The 21237-nt window shown below is 39.9% G+C and overlaps 2 protein-coding genes across 2 annotated transcripts in view; both read right to left on the reverse strand.

Moving 5' to 3' along the window:
- Window positions 1-7080, reverse strand: part of rngtt (RNA guanylyltransferase and 5'-phosphatase) — a 94298-nt gene extending 87218 nt beyond the window's left edge. Inside the window, exons 1-4 of the mRNA XM_084082697.1 lie at window positions 6635-7080; window positions 3265-3374; window positions 3047-3150; window positions 2829-2917 (exon numbers count right to left, since the gene is read on the reverse strand). Of these exons, the coding sequence (XP_083938823.1) occupies window positions 2829-2917; window positions 3047-3150; window positions 3265-3374; window positions 6635-6698 (367 nt within the window). The 5' untranslated portion in view covers window positions 6699-7080. The remainder of the gene's footprint in view (window positions 1-2828; window positions 2918-3046; window positions 3151-3264; window positions 3375-6634) is intronic.
- Window positions 7081-7384: 304 nt separating this feature from the next.
- On the reverse strand, window positions 7385-18683 carry LOC311063362 (interleukin-31 receptor subunit alpha-like). The gene is made up of 16 exons (XM_084082767.1): window positions 18425-18683; window positions 17147-17416; window positions 16895-17027; window positions 16627-16790; window positions 16407-16519; window positions 15756-15779; window positions 15405-15567; window positions 13358-13440; window positions 13019-13241; window positions 12648-12812; window positions 11797-11898; window positions 11153-11299; window positions 10897-11037; window positions 10231-10315; window positions 9754-9835; window positions 7385-9408 (listed from the first exon to the last, which is right to left on the reverse strand). The coding sequence occupies exons 1-16, from the start codon at window positions 18480-18482 to the stop codon at window positions 8920-8922; spliced, it is 2442 nt and encodes an 813-aa protein (XP_083938893.1). The 5' UTR covers window positions 18483-18683; the 3' UTR covers window positions 7385-8919.
- Window positions 18684-21237: the final 2554 nt, after the last annotated feature.

Here is a 21237-nt window from a genome sequence, read left to right on the forward strand (position 1 = left end):
ATTGTCTCAATATAGCCCCAGTAAATTTTGCATGAACCTATCCAGTTGCACTCCCTTTAGAAAATCAATAACATGAGATGCAGTGAGGCAGAAGTCTGTGGGGTGTACTAGGAAACGTGCCCCTGTCAGACCGTCAGTTAGGAGCCTCCCAAGCAGCCCTTGTTCATCTACAGATCTGGCACCAGCCTGTAGACACAGTGAGACCTAACGACTGATGGAACTCTGGGGAATGTATGGACAGGAGGAGCAGCACATACTGTAGCAATCGGGTGCAAAACAGTCTAAACATCTAAATTAATATTGATTTTAGGGGGGAAACGTTTTTTTTTCTTATAGCAGCTCTACTAGCTCAAAACGCATCGCATGTTTTTGTGCGACACTGTATGATAGTAAATAAAGCAGGGCACAAAACAAATGTGTTTTGACTCCACCACTCTTTTAAACAAAGTGAGACATTAGACAGGTATTTTGTAGAATGTCTGACAGGTCAAAAAAACACCCCTTGACTCTCACTCTTCCCCTACAGCTATCAGGCAGAGGGAGGATAAGAGACACTAATGAAGATGGAGCCAAATAGTCGAGAGATGGAGGTGATCAGATTTATGAACATGGCTGTCTAATTTGGTCTCGTGCAGAGAGACAACAAATAACAAACCTCAGGTGGCTGGGGAGAGGGCAAAGCTAAAATTACATTCATATATTCTGCTGTGAGGCGTAAACAACTTAATTTGCAACATTACGTAGAGCAATAGTCCGCGGGCAACAGTGGCTCTGGGCTCAGTTTCAACGGGCCATAATGGTGGATCAGAGAGCTCTCTGCTGTCCTGAGTATGAAAGCGCAACTCTAACGGCCGTGGCGGATTAGTCGTGTCCCCAAGGCTGGCCTAAGGCACTATGTGTCACCAAACGCCACAATCGACAATTTGTTCAGATTTCACACACATCTTAAAATGTATTATAAGATGCAGTGTGGGGGAAAATGGTTAACTTACAATTTGAGAAATTAGCTTTAACTAGATTCAAATTCATATGAGAGTAGTGAAATGTATAATCATTTTATAAAGCCATTAACCCTTGGAGGAAAAGCATCGGCTACATGGGTTTTTGACGTTTTTTGTCCACAGTCATCAGGAGGATTCATTTTCAGCATAATCAATCAAAACAATGGCCCATTCCTCAATTATTCCCAATTTCAATGTCAATTATGTGACCGGTAAAACCATTCACAATTTAATTTATTTTTATTTGTTGAACATGCAATTGATAATCTCAACAGTGTAATAAACTGTTATTAAGCAGCAGTCTTTCAACTGCACCTCTAATTAGACTCAAGGTTTCTGGGGCATTAGCATTCACACAGAGTATGGACTGGAAGCCAGTATACTCAAGGCTGAGTAAGCTGCTCAAAAACAAAACAATAAAAGCAACATTCAATGTAAATTAGTTATTGCTCAGGCAACAATATTCTGGCAGACAGCCTTAGCTTATTTACACAAGGCATTTTCTCATTTACATAGTCAGTGTTTGAGGAGATTTTATTTTTTTAATCTTTCAAACATTCACTCGTCTGTAACAGAGCAGAACATGGAATTCACTCATGTCAGGTGTCCTTTTTGTGTCTACAAAACAATTAGTGAAAGCAAAAATGTATTTACCAATTTTGCTGTGTAATATTGACCCAATCCCTTGAGTTTAGAGAATAGTAGAATAGCTCAACATTTGACCATTGTTTAATTCAAGTAACTGTTTTCCTCTTATCCTATGTGGAAAATTGGCAAAAATAAAAAGTAAAATTTAAAAATGTAATTTGGTTTCTGACGTAAAGCATTGGTCTTTGAAGTAGATCCATAAATAATAGAATAGCCCGTACCTGCACAATATTAATCAATCAATACTGGTGCCTCCCTAACACCATTGAATGCCTTCAAGTTCAATACAATTACTTAAAATTACAATGTCAAACGTCCATGCTTCACTAGTCGTCCCCTTATTTTCATTTTGAAATTTTACTGGAGCCCCTTGAGATGCAGCATCAATGAATATAATCAAAGGGTAAGAAATCACAGGTACAAACCTGCTATTTGGGAGAATAGTATTGAGGCAATGTTATGTAGCAAAGAGAACCTGACCTTCTAGCTCCCTCTAGTGTATCTCAAACTCAATGACATGATAGGGAGTGCAATAAACATTCCTAGGGTAACAATATCAATTCTACCTCTAATCACTCCAGGCCATCAGCCCCACTTAATCCACAGTCCTATCAACCTTTCTAGTCTTGTAAAACCAATTGTACAATTTAGCTGCAATGACTTGCTTTTGTTTGTGCCATTTGGAAATCTAATTGATTATACAAGTAAGACGTGCAAACGCGGGAAGCGAACGCAGCTGGAAAATAACAATAAGAAGAATAGAAAGGAATGAGCAATTGTAGAGAGGTGGGTGGTACTGTTCTCAAACTAAGGTGTTTTCAACTTGCCATCCGGCCACAAATGACATGGAATTCTTAGATATCCCAATAGATGAACTCGTGTAGATGCTTGTAGATGTGTTATTTTTGACTGTCGCTGCTATATTTTTCTCAGAGGAGTGTAATTAGTCACCCAGGGGCACAGGCGAATTTCAGCCACACTGTAGTGCATGCAGGCAATGAGAGCGTGAGTCACATGGGGGCAGCCAATGAGAGCGTGAGTCACATGGGGGCGCGGCTGCACACATACTGCACACACACAGAGACACACAGACAGCACGGTTTCATAGTAGGCTTAAGGCGCGCCTCCTTCCGCTGCGTTCGCAACTACACTCCAAATGCCTGGCTATGGCTGTCTTACCAATTAATTCGGTTGGATTTTTCTCCATGAAGTGGTCACACAACCTGATGAACTGCTCGGTTGTCTCTGCTGAAGGACTCTCCCCATGCCTAAAGAAAATTAAATGGCATTTTAATTACACAAATCATATATTGTTGACAAAACACCTCTATTTCAGACAAGACAAATATTGAATTGTAGCAATCATTTGAGTCACATGAGAGTGAACTCATTCATACCCTTTACATTGAAGCTTCATATATTTTATGCCTTCCTTTTCGATGTCGCTGCGGTCATAAAAGCGAGTCGTGTTTGTTAAGTCAATGAGCAAGCCCATTTTTACCTATAAGAGAGAGACACCAAATGACAAAAAAAGGTAAGTGTAACAAGGATTTTTTTTTGTTTCACAATAGCAGAATTACACATCAAATATTTTTACATCATTAAAATTGCTTACCTTAAGACTTTTTAAATAATTTGATAACATGCTTGGATGGAACCTGTTCTCTTCTGGAACTTTGTCATCATATTTTGGACCCAACATTGTTTTCATCGGCAGGAATTTACCTAGAAAGGAGTGGATGAACACACAGTGGGACAGTGGTTATATGAGGGACCCTCCAAGACCAGGTTGCTCTCCCAAGGGCGTCTCTGTCCTTGCAAGGTGAGCTATAGGTTAACTTCTTTTTTTTTATTGGCCAAAACAGAATACCTGGTGCGGGAAATAAAGAGCTACATAGTTTACAGTTGGTAAATGCAATGTCAGATGGTGCAGCAATACTTCCGCACAGAGTGAAGGCATTCTATTATCCCTGCTTGATAAGACCTGGCTTGATATGGTCGATGTTTACAATATTTTCTGCTAAATAAATTAGCTGTGTTGAATTTGACCCAATATCTGTGGTCTGTCAATTACCTGGCTGACCTGTTTGATCTACACAGCTAGTCTACTCCTGTTCCCAGCACATTACAATGGCACCATCTGGCATTGCATTTAACTTAACTGGCTGTTACAAAGTGGTCAAACCCACTGTCTTATATCATCAATTACAGCGATGGAGGGTCTGAATTCCTGAGTTATCATCTCTGGGTTTTGCCAGAGAAAAACTCAGGTAGGCATCTGGCTTTTTTTTTTGCCTTAGTCCAGATTTTAGATATCCATCTAATTGTCTAGCTACAGAGACAACTCCACATCTCATCACTGATGACATTCCATAAACCCCTAGATTAGCCTTGGAACGAAACCGCTTTAACCCGGTTTATACTTTCGTACTATGTTGAGCGCCATAAACAGCGGATCTACAATGCAAAACATTGTGACCCCATCATGACGGAGCATCAATTAAGCATTTGAACTTGATGTAAGTGCTTAACTTTGACAAATAAGTGAAATGAGAAACTTATATCATTGTAAGTTGATTATTATGAACCGACTAATAAACTCTTTATTAACCCATTAAGACCTGAGGCCGATTCTACAACTGCCTTCTAAATCAGTAGTCCTCAGACTTTTTCGTAATTCAAAAATATTCAACATTTTTCAAACACTTTCAAGATTTTTAAAAAATGTTCAAAAATACCAGATGTACTGTGAGCTTGTATATCTGCTATTTTTGAATAGCCAATGCTAAAATGACACAGATGCTTTCCCTGTTTTAACAGGTTAAATATAATACTTAGCTCAAAAACAGTTTTATTAGCCTACAAAGCACAACAGAAATGGCTTTTATGTGCCGTTTGTTGTGACTAACTCTGTATATGGCTTAAGAACTAAATAAAACTATTCATTCATTCATGTTGTGAGGACATGTGAAAATCTGATCGAACATTTCCCAATGCGTTGTGTTGAGAGCTTATGCTGGAAAACCACTGCCAGTGCACATAAAATACATCACAAATGTTTCATTTTACATAGGCTGATGGCAATATTTTACAGTATAAGCTGTAAAATCTCACAATATACATTGATGTTAGAATATCTGCCAGTTTCCCCTTTAATTCTCCACCATGTTTGAATGGCTATTTAATATAACAAAACATTTCTTTAAGAATATTTTCAGTTGCATTTTGTTGAAGTATTGCAGTGGGAGTGGACTTGCAATATTTAAACCTGGGGCAAATCCAGCAGTACATCAGATGTATAGTTACTTAAATAGCAGTCAGATATCAATGAACCAAACAAAGGCTACGTAAAAAGAATTGTGACCACGCACACAGGGGGAAGAGCAATTTTAGACCAATCTCTTGACATTTTCAAAATCCATTCTTTCTCAGATGTAAATATCACTATGCCTCTGGTAACATGACAAAGTAAACAAATTCCAAATTTCGTTTTACGGGTGTCTATTTAGACATCATTACACTGTTATTTACAGTTATGTCTTATGTTCCTTACAACATCTACTCCGTTTCCTGAAATGTGGCTCATGCTAGTGATGTGTTCTGCCAATAAAAAAAGTCACATTAGAAATGAACCCCCCATAAAGCCACAATTTGCGTAACATGAGAGCTATAATTATAATACAAGTTCACAAAGTCTCAGCTCCTCCTTTCACTGCCTTTAAACTCTGTGTCAAAGTTCATCATCATCATCATCAACCAACCAACCCAGTCACATGGGTTGGCTTTAACCAATGGAGCTTGAGAGAGGGAGTGACCCAAGACAAAACATTGTGCAGAGTGCAGACTGAACCTTAGTAGCGCCAGAAATGATTTCAAATCGAGGCTGTGGATGTCAGTCATTTACATTCCAGTTAAGAATGAACACTGTGCGACTCATGACATGGTGCGAACTGCTCAGTAAATTAGCTCGTTGTAATTGCATATCCTCGACCTGTATTTTGATCAGCATGACCCCCAATTTTTTTGATTGATGGTTTACTTTATTAACAGTTTGCCAAAAAAAAAAGCACAGAGGTACAGTTCCATACGAAAGGATAAACCCAAGAAAGCACTATGCCTTGTTTCCATTGGGGTCCTGTGCATTCAATTCATCTAAACATTTAATGACATTTTAAAGACAAGACTTTAAAATATGTTCATCAAATATATCCAGGTAGTAACGTTAAGGTCAAAAGCTACACCTTCACACCACGAACGAACCATTACAAACTGGGATGAGAGTCTACAACTATGAATCTAGCCGGATTATCATTGAGGTGATCCCTAAAACCATCAACCTCTCGTCATTGTTGTTGTTTTTACCTTAACATATTAACGTCCCCTGGTTTAAATAAGCCAATCTAATATAGTTAGTAACGTTAGTTTGGCGTTATGCTGCTTGTTTTCCCATAAAAACACACATCCTGGGGCATGTTGACAGCCTTTAAACTGGGTTTGTTTTGACACGTGATCCTACAGGGCTAACTCAGATGCTGCTAACACCAACAAGCTAAAGAAGTGTGAGCAGGGGGGGTAAAGAAAGCTCCCAATAAACAAAGACCTTCTCTTAAATTAATAAAATAACCCTCTTTCTGCTTTAATTACACTTCCAAATAATTCAACAACAACACACTGGTAACTCAAACAAACGCAGGTTAATTACGAGGACGTTTAAAACGGCTGGCCGTTGGCGCAGCAAGCTAACGGTCCAACATCAGCCTTCTAACGAAAATAGCAGATCCACAAGCTCACAACGCGTCGCGTCCGCGACGCGTTGTGAGCTTGTGGATCTGCTATTTTCGACACGACGCGCGCGCCGTGTGACGACGTTTTAAAGTAAATGATTCAGTCCCAGAGTCTCTCCAACAGACACACAACAAACATGTTAGCATTTCCAGCAGCCAAGCTAATGTTTAGGTTCCTCCTCCACTCCTTCTTCTTCTTACCTGCCACAGGCTGGCCCCGTCGGGGACAATTCCTCCACCGAGGTGGGGGTCCGGTGTGTGACATTGTTATGGAAGAAAGAAGGGGTCCCTCAGAATGTCACCAGAAAGAAGAATTGTGGACACATCAGACCCACACAGTGTGGTGTCGTTATAATGCGACGCTTCGGGGCCCTGGTTGTACAGACCCTCAATGAACTTACTTTTTACCTGGCCGCCAAATTTAATTTAATAAAAAAAAAAATGTTTTGCGAGCTTTTTCATGCGTGTCGTAGAAATGGTATTGGTTACTCTATTAAAAATAGTTTTTTTTCCGCTCTCTCTCTCTCTCTGTCTCTCTCTGTGTGTCCAGAAGTTGTGTTGTTAACGGTGCCTAAGCTTAGCCAACGGTTAACTGGTAGTTCATTCATGAGCACTGCTAGCTAGGCTACTTGCTTGCGCTTGCTTGCTTGCTTTGCTAACTTGTCTTCTTCTTGACTGTTGACAAACGTTCAGCACAATGGAGCCTTCCCCGATTCGTCACTGCCATCTAGCGGGTGAAGCAAATATAAATATAGTTCAAATAAATTCATATTTTCCCTTCTCTTTTATTATATCTATACATATATACATGTATATATATATATATATATGCACAATTTTATATATATATGAGAGAGAGAGAGAGATCCTAAAATTATTTCTTACAAACTCTACCGTAGTAGTTCAAGGGTCTCAATGAAATTATACAAGTTATCTCCAAGAACTGTTTATTCATGAAAATAAGCCACCCATATAAACATTGCATATAAGTACACATAAATTATTGAAGACACATTGTTTCACTTTTAACATTTTTCTCTGACATGTTTTAGGTATTGCTCAAAGGATTAATTTCCACAGTAATGCTGTAAGTATGCAATAAGTACATAGTAGTACATATTAGTTATACGTCGTATTATACGTCGTTGAGCTTATATATTGGTTATTTCCGCTATTCATCGTTCGGCGAAGTACTGTATATAGGGCTTAAGTGGTTAATATGTTTGTTTGTTCTCAGAGACCCAGACAACAACATCTAGAATCCAATATACTTTTATCCAAAACCTCATCCATCAACCATCATCATCAAGCATCTAATTTGTGCAAGGTACAAAATAGGTGCCTACACAGCAAGTCCTGAGAATTAATTTGACTCCTGACAGTGTTACATTAGATCAGAGTTCAATTAAACCTCAGGATTTTACTATGTAGTGGAAACTGTGTCAGCCAGGCACAGATTACAAGCCGTATCCTTTTTATTGGAACCGGAACCGGACATCATCGGCTGGGCTCGAACTTCCTTTTCATAGTCTCCAAAGAGATACAACAGTTATGAAACAGACAACTTTATGCCAAATGTTAACCACTTAAGCCCTATGTTATACTTCGTCATAGTACAGTGTCTTACAAAAGTAGTGAAAATAGCTGATCTACAAGTTCGTAGTTGTGATGTGATGTGTTGACATCTTGTAGATCTGCTATTATCACTATTTTTGACTTTTTCTTCTTTTTTTCTGCCGAGAATTACATGCCCAAAATACGGACCCCAGGTTGAAAGTGGTTCATTCTGTCTGTGGGTTTCATAAATATTTATTTATATAATGAAAACTATTAACAAGTGCTTGTGACTAATAATCCTTTGGAACACAGGTTTAGTTTTTACATTTCCTGAAAAGTAACTGTTTTGGACATACAGTACAAGGTTTCCACCTGACAGAGACAATATGTATCTTTGTTGGATATGGTATCCATACTGTAGCAATAAGCATAATCAGATGCGAACATGGAGGAAGGGGGCTTATGGTGATGTATATATACTTTTACATCTTTTTAGCTCATTCTGATATTTTCATATTACATGGTCTTCCTAGAATCACAGGGACATTGCCTGAGCACCATGGTTATTATGAACCATGAGCAGTTCATTGTTTGTTTCGTTTAGTGATTGTGAACTAGAAATTAAAGCTTGTTCTCTGAGTGCACTTGAAAGTCACTCAGAAAAAAGAGCATCAGATAAATATAAATACAGTAAATGTTCATTTGATGTGGACCCAAAATACATACAGCTGATATTCTTAGTGGTCAGTTCTCTCTATTGAATGGCTTTAAAAAGAGAGAAATTACTTTAGATTGTACACAATACAGAGGTAGCTTTCAGATTAATGCTACACAAACCCTGCTAATGTTCAATCACTGATGCTAAACACAAGCAGACTTTAATAACTCCAGGGATGTTCAACAGCTCCCATAGTCCCCATTCTTATTTTTTACCTGGCCTGTCCCTGCTCAAACATGTTCATAGTGACATAAACACTCAGCGTCTTTCCTTGCTGTTCCATTGCCTGCAGAAGCTTGCATGCATCAGTAGTGCTCCAGACAGGAGGCTCCTCAACCATTTGGCTTTGGTATGGGTTTGGAAGGCTGATCTCTGAAGGCAGAAGTACTGTTGTTGGCACTACAGAAGGATTACCTGGCTTCTCCACCTGTGAGCCTGCAGCAGGGAGCTTGGCTGGGCAGAGTTGAAGTAAAGTCTTCTCTACTGGCAGACTGTCATCTCGCTCACCAGCCTTGCTGCCACTGAGGTCAGATGTTGACTGCTCTGCCTGGTCATTGGCTGGCCCGGAGCTTGTAATGTCCCAGTTGCCCGTGTGCAGCAAGGTGGTGTAAATTGTGGCGGCGTCTTGCTCTTGCTCACAAGGATAAATGCTATCACACATGGTCAGGCCTTCGGATGGATTGCTGAATACAGACACGATCTGTGGAAACACGCACATACACACAGACAGCTTCAACTTCAGACAGGTGGTAACCAATAATCTGTTTGTTTAAAAAAAGAGTTGTCCAAAAGAAAAGCGGTCTTTCGGTGAAATATCTTCCACGTTAAATGCAGAATTGTATAATGTGATTATTCAAAAGTTTATTGGCTCTAATGTCACCAAAATTGGTGAAAAGTATGAGAAATGTGTTCTTGGCTATCACTACTATCAGTACTTGAATACACTATTTTCCAATAAAACTTCTTAATATATTTTACTCCTCCAGCATCCAGAAGCTAGTTTGTTCAGCCAAGTGAATGTGAGAGAAAAATCTTTTTGTTTTACCTTCTGGTGATTCTGGGAAGCCCACGAGACTATAGAACTGAGACGAGGGTCAGGCACCTTCTTCCGTTTGCATTTCTTCCACCTACCAAAGAGAACATAAATAGCACGAAGCAGTTTAGCTTTGGTTTCATAGTAGTGTGGTCAAACTTGGACCACAGAATAAGTGCTCTTTCACAGAGTGATTGCTGTTATTAGGTTTGACAGACTTGATATACAGCAAAGCTCTTCATCCAATGTCCTCTTAACTGATAAGCACTGGTCGCGACTTAGGCCCTCTATGCATCGTCGTACGATGAATAGCAAAAATAGCCAACCTACAAGCTCACATTGTGTTGTGATATGTGATATAATATATGAAAATGGTTGAATATTTTAGAAAATCTTCACCTATAACAACATGCCCAAAATAGGGACGCTAGAAGTGGTTAATAGCCAGAGGCCACCGATAGCGCAGTTCGCAAATTCATTGTAACCTACTGGACAATACAGCATACTGCAAGGAAGACAACAATGACCACAACGATGGAGATGGACACGATCATGGACACGATGAGGTAAGGATCTAACAGAGGGAAGCAGATGACAGTGAAGTTAATTGAAACATGCATTAGTCCAATGGATGTCATCGTCCAGAAGATCTCTACGAAATGCACGTGGTGGTTAAAGGTTCTTTATGGTTATGCCTCGTGTACATAAGAGTAAAATGATTGTGCTCTGATGTTCTGTTGCTGTTGAATGAGCAATTGAATGTTGAATGGCAATTGCCATGCAATTGCCATTCAACTATCAATGTATTTCCAAGCTTTGGAGAGGCCAATATGTGAATATAAACAACCCCATCCTACGAGTTCTATCTGTTTTATCTCTTCAAAACCAGATTATATACCACATTAAAATCGGGATGGCATCTGTTTCATTTTAGACTTTTGCGTTGGCTATTCAAAAATAGCAGATATACAAGCTCACAAGCGAGCTTGTACATTGTTGGAAAATCTTAAAAGTATGAGAACTACTGATTTAGAGGGCATTTGTTGAATCGGCCTCAGGTCTTAATGGGTTAAATTAACTTGAATATTGTCTCTTCTGCCTTTTCCCCCAAATCAGTTTGAGGTATTATTTGTAGTAACTGAAGGGATGACTCACCAACCCAATGTGTTTTAAAGTGCCTGTGACTGCTGCTGGTATTCCCGGTGAGAGACACAGCCGTGACGTGGACCCTGTACCTCGTTTCAGGTTTCAGCTCTTGCAATAAGACCTCTCGCTTGGTGGCATTGACAGTTACATCTGAGAAGAAAGGCATCCCACAATGACTTCAATACAATGTGAAGAAGGCGATATCTTCAACTCATTCTAGAGGCAGTTGTTATGATACTTCAAAGCATTTATCGGGACTACTCACTGAGCTCTGTGTCGTTCTCTGCCTTGTAGTATACTATGTAATTGACAACCACGCCGCTGCATTGTTTCTGAGACTCGATGCTCCACTTGACGCGGGCACTTATGTCCTTTGGTTCAATGTTGTTGAAGATGGACACAGCCTCTGGAGCTAAGTTCATAAAGGGGTGAATATTAAACGGGTGGTGAATATTATATTTACACTTATACACACGCCTAGCACTCACAATAGCAAATGATCTAACTACAAAATCATACAAAAGTAATCAAAGAAGTTTTAATAATCAATTTGGGGGATCATTTCGTCTATCGTCTTCCACATCATTTCTAAATTAAATGCTGTTCTGTTTTGCTGTAAGACACCAGGCACCTGAATCAAATTCCAAATGTTTTGCTTACTTTTTTTCAGGTTTTCATTGATTTATTTTTTCTATGCCCCGCATACAGTATATCTGTGTGTGTGTGTGTGTGTGTGTGTGTGTGTGTGTGTGTGTGTGTGTGTGTGCGTGCGTGCGTGCGTGCGTGCGTGCGTGCGTGCGTGCGTGCGTGCGTGCGCGTGCGTGTGCGTGTGCGTGCGTGTGCGCGCGTGCGCGTGCGTGTGCGTGTGCATGTGCGTGTGCGTGTGTGATCACATTCTTCATACTGTACCTCCTTCCCTGGAGCAAATCTGAAGCCCTGAAGCACCAAGTCCTGTCTCGTTATCGAAGAGCGGAGTCACTGTTATGTTGTACTGTGTAAAATCCTCAAGGTCTGTAAGACAAAAAACAATAAGCACAAATCAAGTGTTATGTGGACATGAGTTCTAAGTGACTACTCAAGGTATACAGGGGGTACCGGAGTGGCGCAGGGGTAAAGTTCCTGCCCATCACAGTGGAAACAGAGTAGATTTCTCCACAGTGCCTCCGGCTTGGCGCTCCAACAAACACAATTGGATGCAGGCACCTTTCCTCACAAATGACAGGGAAGGGTGCCTGCCAGGAAGTGTAAATGGGAGGGATAGCGTGTTCCTCCTCCGCATTGCGTTATGCCCTCCTGGTGAAACTCCTCACTGTAAGGTGTTGGTATCGGAGGAGACGTAGTTGTCTACACTCTCCCCACACCAACACTAGGGGTCGACAGTTTTCACTATTTTCAACAAAACATTGTGGTTGTTGTTTTTCTCCATAGAAAACATGTTGCTTTTGTCTTATCATGTTTCAGTCGTTGATCTACACATTCTACAGTATAACTGAACTGACCTAGAAAGGATGCAGTAGTTATATCACAATCACATCAGACCTCATTCAATTGTGACATTTCCTTTCACAGAGTTGTTTTCATCAACATGTCCATTAACTGCTGTTTATTACCACAGCCATTAAGACAATGGAAAAGATGATACAAACTGATCAGAGGGTTTAATAGTTGAGTCAACGTGGCTCACACAAGGCTGTGGATGACTCCACCTATCTATCTATCCATCCATCCACCCATCGTTATATTTATGTTTTCCAACAAACCATATAATGTGATGTTGGTATCCTTGCTCTCCGCCCAGAAGTATTTGGAACCATTATGGGTCCAGTGAATCATGTAGCCATTGACGGGACGTACAGGGGCCTCCCAGCTGACCAGAATATTACCGTCACAGGCTGTGGTCTGGAGATAGCTGACCTGAGGAAGACCTGACCCCACGCACGCACGCACGCACGCACGCACGCACGCACGCACGCACGCGCGCACACACACACACACACACACACACACACACACACACACACACACACACACACACACACACACACACACACACCACTAATTGCTATCATGTGTCATGGCAAACAATACATTGCACAAATGCTGAGTGTCAACTTCAAAAACTGTTTCTCACTTGCTCCAAAGGCTGGGACATAAATGGATTCAGTCCAAAGTAGGTTGGCATTATGCAAGACCATCAGTTTGATTCTGTGTGCATCTTCTTTCATATCAACAGCACTAGTCACAGAGCCATGAACATTATCAACCGTATAAGGTTTTATGACATTTAGGTTCATCTTGTCAGGAACTCCTTGAATGTGGTATTCAAATTGGCCTTTGCATGTTGTTGGAATCGCCTGTAAAACAAATTTGAAACATTTATGATCACAAAAAAATTGCAAGAAGCAACAGCCATGTGAATAATTCACCTTTTAAATTGAAAATGTTTCAAGAATACATTAAGGCTCCTTACCCTCCACATGACCCAAACTCTTCTCACTCTACTGATTTTTGGTTCACCTACTTTCCGCCACAGGTTGAACTTGTACTTGCTCTCTGTGAAGTATTAGCATATATTCAGTAAATTATGATGAGGTCATCGTGCCTACCCTAAGGCCAAGAATGAGAAAGATTAACTACTCTAAAGCAATAAAACTGAAATAAAACACACGGTACGTATGTGTCTTAGTCAACTCCTGTTTTTATCCAATGAGAGAGTCATTCAACAGAGTACATGTTTTGCCTGTCCGTCCTTTTACTTGTGTATCTTGCCTTGAAGGCAAAGAAGTCCATGTTGCAACTCAAATTCCTGCTAAAGTGCTTCAGGAGTTGTGACATCAGACATGACTTTCATGAGAATATTAAAGATAGCACAGATTAAGAAGAATCTAAGAATAAGAATCTTGGCATACTGGTATGCTAACCAGAGCATGCAGGTTAGATGGGGAAGTGGTTTGACAGGTTGTATGATTGGTAACACCTTAGTGAACCATCTTATGTATGCGGACCATTTGGCTATACTTTCTCCTACCAGTTCTGGGTTTCAACAGCTGCTACATATAATATATGTTCTGAGTATGGAGTAGCATTTGATGTGAAATATAATGTCAAAAAGAGTGTTGTTATGATTTGGAGGACAAGAGGGGATAAGGATCTCTCCTTTCCATCTTTTTATCTGTCAGTTCAAGTGTTGTCTGTATGTAGCAAAGCTAAGTATCTGGGGAATTTTATAACAGACCAACTGACTGATGATGATGATCTGTATAGGCAGCGCCGTATATTATATGCTCAAGCTAACAACAGGAGAACATTTTAGTCATGTTCAATTGATGTGAACATAAACCTCTTCAGAGCATACTGTACTCTGCCCTGTAGGCTATACCGCCCTCCTGTGCGTTAAGTTCAGGAAGGCAAGCATTTATAAGCTTCTAATCTCTCAAGAACAGATTCTGCTCTGCGTTTGAATCTGTCGGGGGGGTTCGTCATATCACGTACGCACTGGCCTACAAGTGAGCGTGCCTTCAGATCAGGAAGCAGGCCGCGCTTTACCCAATCAAATGTAGTGGGCGGGATTTACGTGTCTGCCGATCCTTCCCCACTAGAAACAAACCGAAACTCATTTAACAATAGCGTCCTCGGAGCAGACAAAACCACGGAAAGAAAAAGTGGGCTTACAACCAAAATGATCCATGTTCTCTGGGAGAAGTGGTGTTAGTGTTCCGTGTAGAAATATTGTTAGTGGGAATGAAAACATAGTCGCACCACCGGAAGTGAAAGGCTGAAGGCAGACCAAAACCCCGGTTTCCTTGCGCACGTGTGCTACGTCGACTTCCTCCCAGAGCCAAGTGAGAAATAGCAGAGGGCGCTGTTTTTCCTTTTCATTTGGCGATGGGTTCCCAGATTGATAAGCTTCAGGTTGCTTATAATGATTGCATGTGTATACTATTGTTAAAACCAAGGTGGTGCAGTGCAAGTGAGTTGTTCTGCAATGTGGGAGTCAACACTTTTCATGCCCTTTTGAGAAAATGTATGTACTGTACAAATGTATGTGTCTATAATTATGCTGCTGTCTAACCCTTGCCTCAGTGTTAGAAGATATCGGTCTACTTTTTGGAAACACTGCTATGACTGTCTCTGTGTTGTAATAGCTGATGTTTTAATGGACCCCTTAGTCTGCACAAATTAAGTTGATTGATCGATTGACTCTGTTTTCTCTGCAGGTTTTTGATTCAACTGCTGCATCATCTGTCCTCAACATGTGCTATACAAACATAATTCCCTTCACAGGCAAGGGCATTTGACCGTTTTGTTGTCCTTCACAGTGTTGTTCAACCCCCCCCCCCCCCCCTCCACACACACACACACACACACACACACACACACACACACACACACACACACACACACACACACACACACACACACACACACACACACACACACATTGGCAACCCACACCACATAGTACATCACATGCCAGCACTGATGAGCAGCACTGTGGTACAGCACAGTGTCCTTACCATTCAACTCAGACAGAACGGTCCTCTCCTGGCTCCAGGTGCTCCAGGGGGCCTCAGCTAACGCACATCGTGCCGACACTGTGTAGTTGGTGCAGGATTCCACTTCCTCTGTGGTCACACTCACGCTCACGTCCCCAGGTTTCAAAGAATGATTGAGGACACGCTAAGTGGTGAAATGGGGGGCATCAGTGAGCCAACAAATGGTTCAGTCACTCACCACTAAGGGCTGACTCTATACCGCCATCCAGGCTTATAATAATGTCAAACAGTGGCTGGCTCAATTGGCTTGAAATCTTTCAGGACAACTGCATTTATATCTTTGATGTCAGGGAAATGTGCTAAATGTCTTACCTTGGAGTTTTCTCCACCAAGAGGCTTAAAGTAGAATGAGAAACAGAACAATTAATTAGGCTCCATTATGTATGACTCATAATGGAGCTGACATTAACCAACAAAACTTGTTCATATGTCAGTTTGTGAATAAATGTTCCATGGGGGTAGAACATCTGTGCAGAACAGTAGGGAATGGGATGTAACACTTAATCAAACTAATCGATTTAATTGATTATTTAAAATAATATATCGATTTTGGAAGGAAAACTGAAGTTGGCTGAAATAGCGAACATAGCAGATCTACAAGCTCACAACATTAAGCGCTGTGAGCTTGTAGAGCTTGTCAATCGTTTTTCCAATAATATATTCGGTGAAAATAGCTCACAATGCAGCATGACGCATTGTGAACATGTAGATTGTCTTTTTACACCAAATGTTCACCGCAGAATAGGGACGCTAGGGTTCATGTGGTTAAGTGGTTAATCAGACTAATCAATGTGACATATCGATTCGTCGATATACTGAAAAATACAACACATTTATTTTGTTTTTTTATTTCAAGATAATTTGATTAATTGAAAACAAAATTGATAGAATAATCCGTTAGAAAATTAATTATAGTTACGGGCAGCCCTACTGAACAGTAAAGAGGTGCCGTGAGAGACATACCTCGCCATATTTGACTTGACAAATGATCTGCTGATCATGGAGTGGTTGGTCCCATTCTACCAGCAGATGGTTGGAAAGTGCCTTTACATGTATCGTTGGAGGACGCAGTTGCCCTGAAGAAATGTGAAGATGCACATGATCACAGATGCAAGATACAAAGCGTGAATCAAAAACAGAAAATAAAGCTGGATATTTGATCTACAGAGGTGACATAACTTACATATATGATAGGGATTAAATTCATAAGGTGCTGAGTCAATCTCCCAAGCCTTGGTTTTAGCTCTCACAATGACAGAGCTATTCTCATTATGGTCAGGTGTTTCTGGGAGCGAGCAGGACGTTTTGCTGCAGCTTCCAACAACTTTCGGCACTTGCGATGAGGCACTAATGGGGAAACATAGTTTTAATTCAGAATAGAAAGCTTGTCCACAGTCCACCATTAAATGCTGCAAAAATGATATAAAAACAAACAAAAAAATAAAGCTCACCCTTTTATATGCATTGAATAGGCTATTTCCAACGAAGAATTCATTTTGTGTTCCCAGTTACACGTGAACAGGTCTGGCAGACTCAATGCGTTGGGGCTGTATTGTAAGATGCATGACACGTTGTTGGGTTTAGCTAATGTTAATGAAAAATGGGACATAGATCATTATCAATCTTAGCCGCACACTTCTGTTGCCATATGAATAAAACAGGGCCCAAATAGTTATAAAACAGGGCCCAAATAGTTGTCTTACTGTATGATCGTATGGTCATTCCTCCTAGCACCCGCTTAGTGACAGAATTATGACATTGTATTATAGCACTGTGGTGGGTGAACTTCTTAAGAAAGAGCACCGCATATGAAGAGTCGATGGTCGCTGAGAGGTTGACTTCTTCTTTTTTGCTGTTAATTGTCCAGTAGCTTCTGCCAGGTCTGCAGGAGCTCTGGCATGTTACTGTGATATTAGAACCCAGCTCAACATATTCATGTCTGGGTTGTACAGTGCATGACTCTTCTGGTTGACCTAATAGAAACAATAGTATTGAAAATAATAAATGTAATAATAATAATAATAATAATAATAATAATTATTATTATTATTATTATTATTATTATTATTATTATTATTATTATTATTATTATTATTATTACACTAATTATAATAATAAATACATAAAAACAGGCTACATCTAGATGCATTAAAATGCTCTTAATTGTAGCCTAGCTATTAAAGATGACCCAATTTGATAAGAATTATATTGGCTACTAATTTAGTAGCCAAAGCCACTAGAGAAGTCTTTAGGTATAAGTTAAATCTTTAGTAGGCTACTAAAGCTTTAATCCAAATAGACTTCAAATGGCTACACTCACAGTGAAACCAACATGGGATGATACTGAAACTGATATCAAAATAGTATCCAAGTTTCTATTTAGCCACAATGGAAATATGTTTGCCCATATGATTTCCTGTACTGTACATATGAAGTACTGTACTTACTGTAAGTAAAAGTTTGAGGTATTTTTACTTTTAGTTTTTCCAATTTTCAGTACTTTTACTTCTACTCCACTACGTCTCAGAGGCAAATATTGTTTACAAAACATTATTACAAAGCCCTATATACTTCGCCAATTTGAAAATAGCAGATCTACAAACTCACAAAGCGTTGCAATGTGAGGCATAGTGAGCTTGTAAATCTGCTATTTTCAAAAGATTTTTTATACATTTCATACATTTGAAAACTTGTGAAATGGGACATTCTGCATAATAACTACTTTCTGCTTTTGGTACATTTAGAACATTTTGATACCAATACTTTTGTACTTTACTCAGGTATTTTTTTTATTCCAGACTTTTACTTGTACAGAGTATTTCTACATTGTAGTATTGATACTTTTTACTTAAGTAATACATGTGAGTACTTTTTCCACCACTGGTGTATAGCAATCCTATCATTTACCTTAGAGGAGAAGTGATGGTGAACTTTACTTAAGTAAAAAATGTGAATACTTTTCCCACCACTGATTACATTACCTGTACAGATAGCTGTGGCCACGACAGCGAGCACATACAGGACTGGAAACCAACGCATTATTTTATCCTACAATCAGAACACAGCGTAGGTCTACTGATATCAAACATTATGGAGACATCCACGGGGCATCGCATCGTCCCATATAGGCGATCGAGTAGCCTGTATACAGCCAGCAATGATCAGCGCTGCTTTACTGTTAATTGTTTTAAATCCAAGAGTTATAGGCTACTACATGTTCTTTCCTGCATGCCTCCATTAAGACCAATACAGGAACTGAGGCACGCGATGGAACAATCGGGGATGTTGATGCAACTGGTGTAAGACTTGAGAGGAAGTTAAGTAATATGGGGACAGGCTCAGCCAATAAAACTGTTCTTTGAGTTGTCTGTTTAGGGCAGTTTAGAGAAATATTAGGCAGGCTACAGATAAATATGAGCATTTATTAAATTAGCAGCTAATGTAGAAAGACTCAAGCAGCCTAACAGTGATGGAAGGAGCCTACTCACATTTTTTAGTTAAAGGGATATTTCACTTTAAAAAAAACTGGGTCATTTTATCGTCTACTCAGGCTTTTGTGAGCCCCCCCGTCCTTGTTTCTGCTGACTCACCCTGCTCTCCTACGCGAGGGGGCCGTGTTTTTTCGATAACTTTTTTCATTTATTTTAAATATTTATTTTGGAAAATGAAAACAATTAAATACAATAAAATAAAAAAAATTAAATAAATGAAAACAGTAATCGAAAAAAAACAAGGTCTGATAAAATGAATATCAAATATCTACATACTGAATCAAGCAACTTAAAAACGGTCTGGGGGGCTCACAAAAGCCTGAGTAGACGATAAAATGACCAAAGGTTTTTTGAAAGTGTGAAATATCCCTTTAAGTCAAAGTATCAATACCCTATTGTAGAAATAGTCTGCTACAAGTACAAGTTCGGTATTAAAATGTACTTGAGTAAAAGTAAAAGTACAAAAGTATTGGTATCAAAATGTACTTAAAGTACCAAAAGTAAAAGTAGGCCTACTCATTATGGACTTCACAAATCCTTTGAAAATAGCAGATCTACAAGCAAACAACAAACAAACAAACAAACTAATTAAAACATATTTAAATAAACAAACGTGGGCGGGTTCGTGGATATGATCCATTGGGTAATAATGGTCATTTAGAGCACCTTCCATGGATAGCTTAAAGTTAATTTAAGAACTTTTAAGACCTTTTTAATACCTAAAAAAAAAAGGTAATTAACAAACTATACTATAAAAACTGGTCAAACATTGGCCAAATTGTAAAATAATATAAGAAAGAGGCAAAAAGTTTGAAAATTAGCCTACAAGCTCACAACGCCTTGCATTGCCATGCCTTGTAAGCTTGTAGATCTACTATTTTCCACAATATTTATCTGTGGGAGCCATTACTAAATGCAATATCTCAACTCCCTACAATTCCAAGTGCTTGTTGTCAGGGTGGGGGGTTCCCAGTTCAAAAATGATTATTTTGGGGGTCACGGCCTCACGGCCTGAAAACATTGAACAACTGGGCTATCTCAGCCAAGCTATGGAAAAACAGTGTCGGTTTCTTCAAGACCTCTGCTGTGCCGCCTTGTGGCAGCCCATGTAACCAACAGGGGATCTCTTTCTCCTACCCCACACCCCCCTCCATGTACAAGTGTTCCTCCAAAGGGGATTCCCAAGTTGAAATAGTGGGGAATTCTGAAAAATGTATTACATTTTCAGATAAATGTTGATCATTAGATAATTGATTCCCACCCTATGAAGGCATACTAAGGTGGAAATGAATGGAAGAAGCCACTACACCACTGAGATGTTCCAAATAAATAAATACAATAAAATAAAGTAAATAAATAAATAAACACAAAAACAAACAAACAAACAAACACAACCAACCAACCAACCAACCAAACAAACAAACAAACAAACAAATACAAACTGCTAAGATAACCAGGAGGTGGCAGAAGGAATGGGAGGGAGAAGAAAGAGGAAGATATTATTATAACATACAAAATAGTGTTATAGGGGAGGGAACGTCACTCTGGGGAACAACAAAAGGTAACAGGTGATAATGACAAGGTTGAGGTTTGGACACTGGGGCCTAGCAGGGGGACTGACTCGCATTGGGAAACATGGAAATGGACTGTGTGAAAGTGGGACAGAAGAAACTGTGCAGCATGTGTTTATGGAATGTGCCAATTACACAACGGAGAGGAGTGCGCTGTTCACTGCAGTACTTGATGCAGGCTTCTTGCACCTCACCGAGGATTATACTTAAACCGGAGGAACAGCAAAGTGCAGTAGTGGAAGCTGTTGATGGAATTTCTTATGGACACAGGCATGCACTTATAACATTGGTTCTCAAACTGGGGTCCAGGGACCCCCAGGGGTACTTAAGGGGGTTCCAGGGGGTCCCCAGCTAAATGATGGATAGGAACCAAATGGACCCTTATGGGTCTGTAACTCTGAGAGTATACAAACCAAATGGACCCTAACGGGTCCACATTGATTTTACAATATGAATTGGGGTCCCAGAGATAGAAATGCCATTAAATGGGGGTCCGTAGCCCTAATGCATGTCAAACTGGGGGTCCTTAAAATGTATCTTTTCAAATGGGGGTCCGCGGGCTAATAAGTGTCCATTTGGGGGTCCTTGACATGAAAAAGTTTGAGAACCACTGCACTATAAGGTGTAAGGCCACGGTATAAAATGTGCAGTACCTAACACAAACAGTGTGAGGCAGCAATACGCCGACGGGCGTCAAGAGACTGCCGTAAAGCCATAAGAAGAAGAAGAACA

This window comes from Gymnoscopelus microlampas, assembly GCF_963454915.1.
Source record: "Gymnoscopelus microlampas genome assembly, chromosome: 16".
Lineage (NCBI taxonomy): Eukaryota > Metazoa > Chordata > Actinopteri > Myctophiformes > Myctophidae > Gymnoscopelus > Gymnoscopelus microlampas.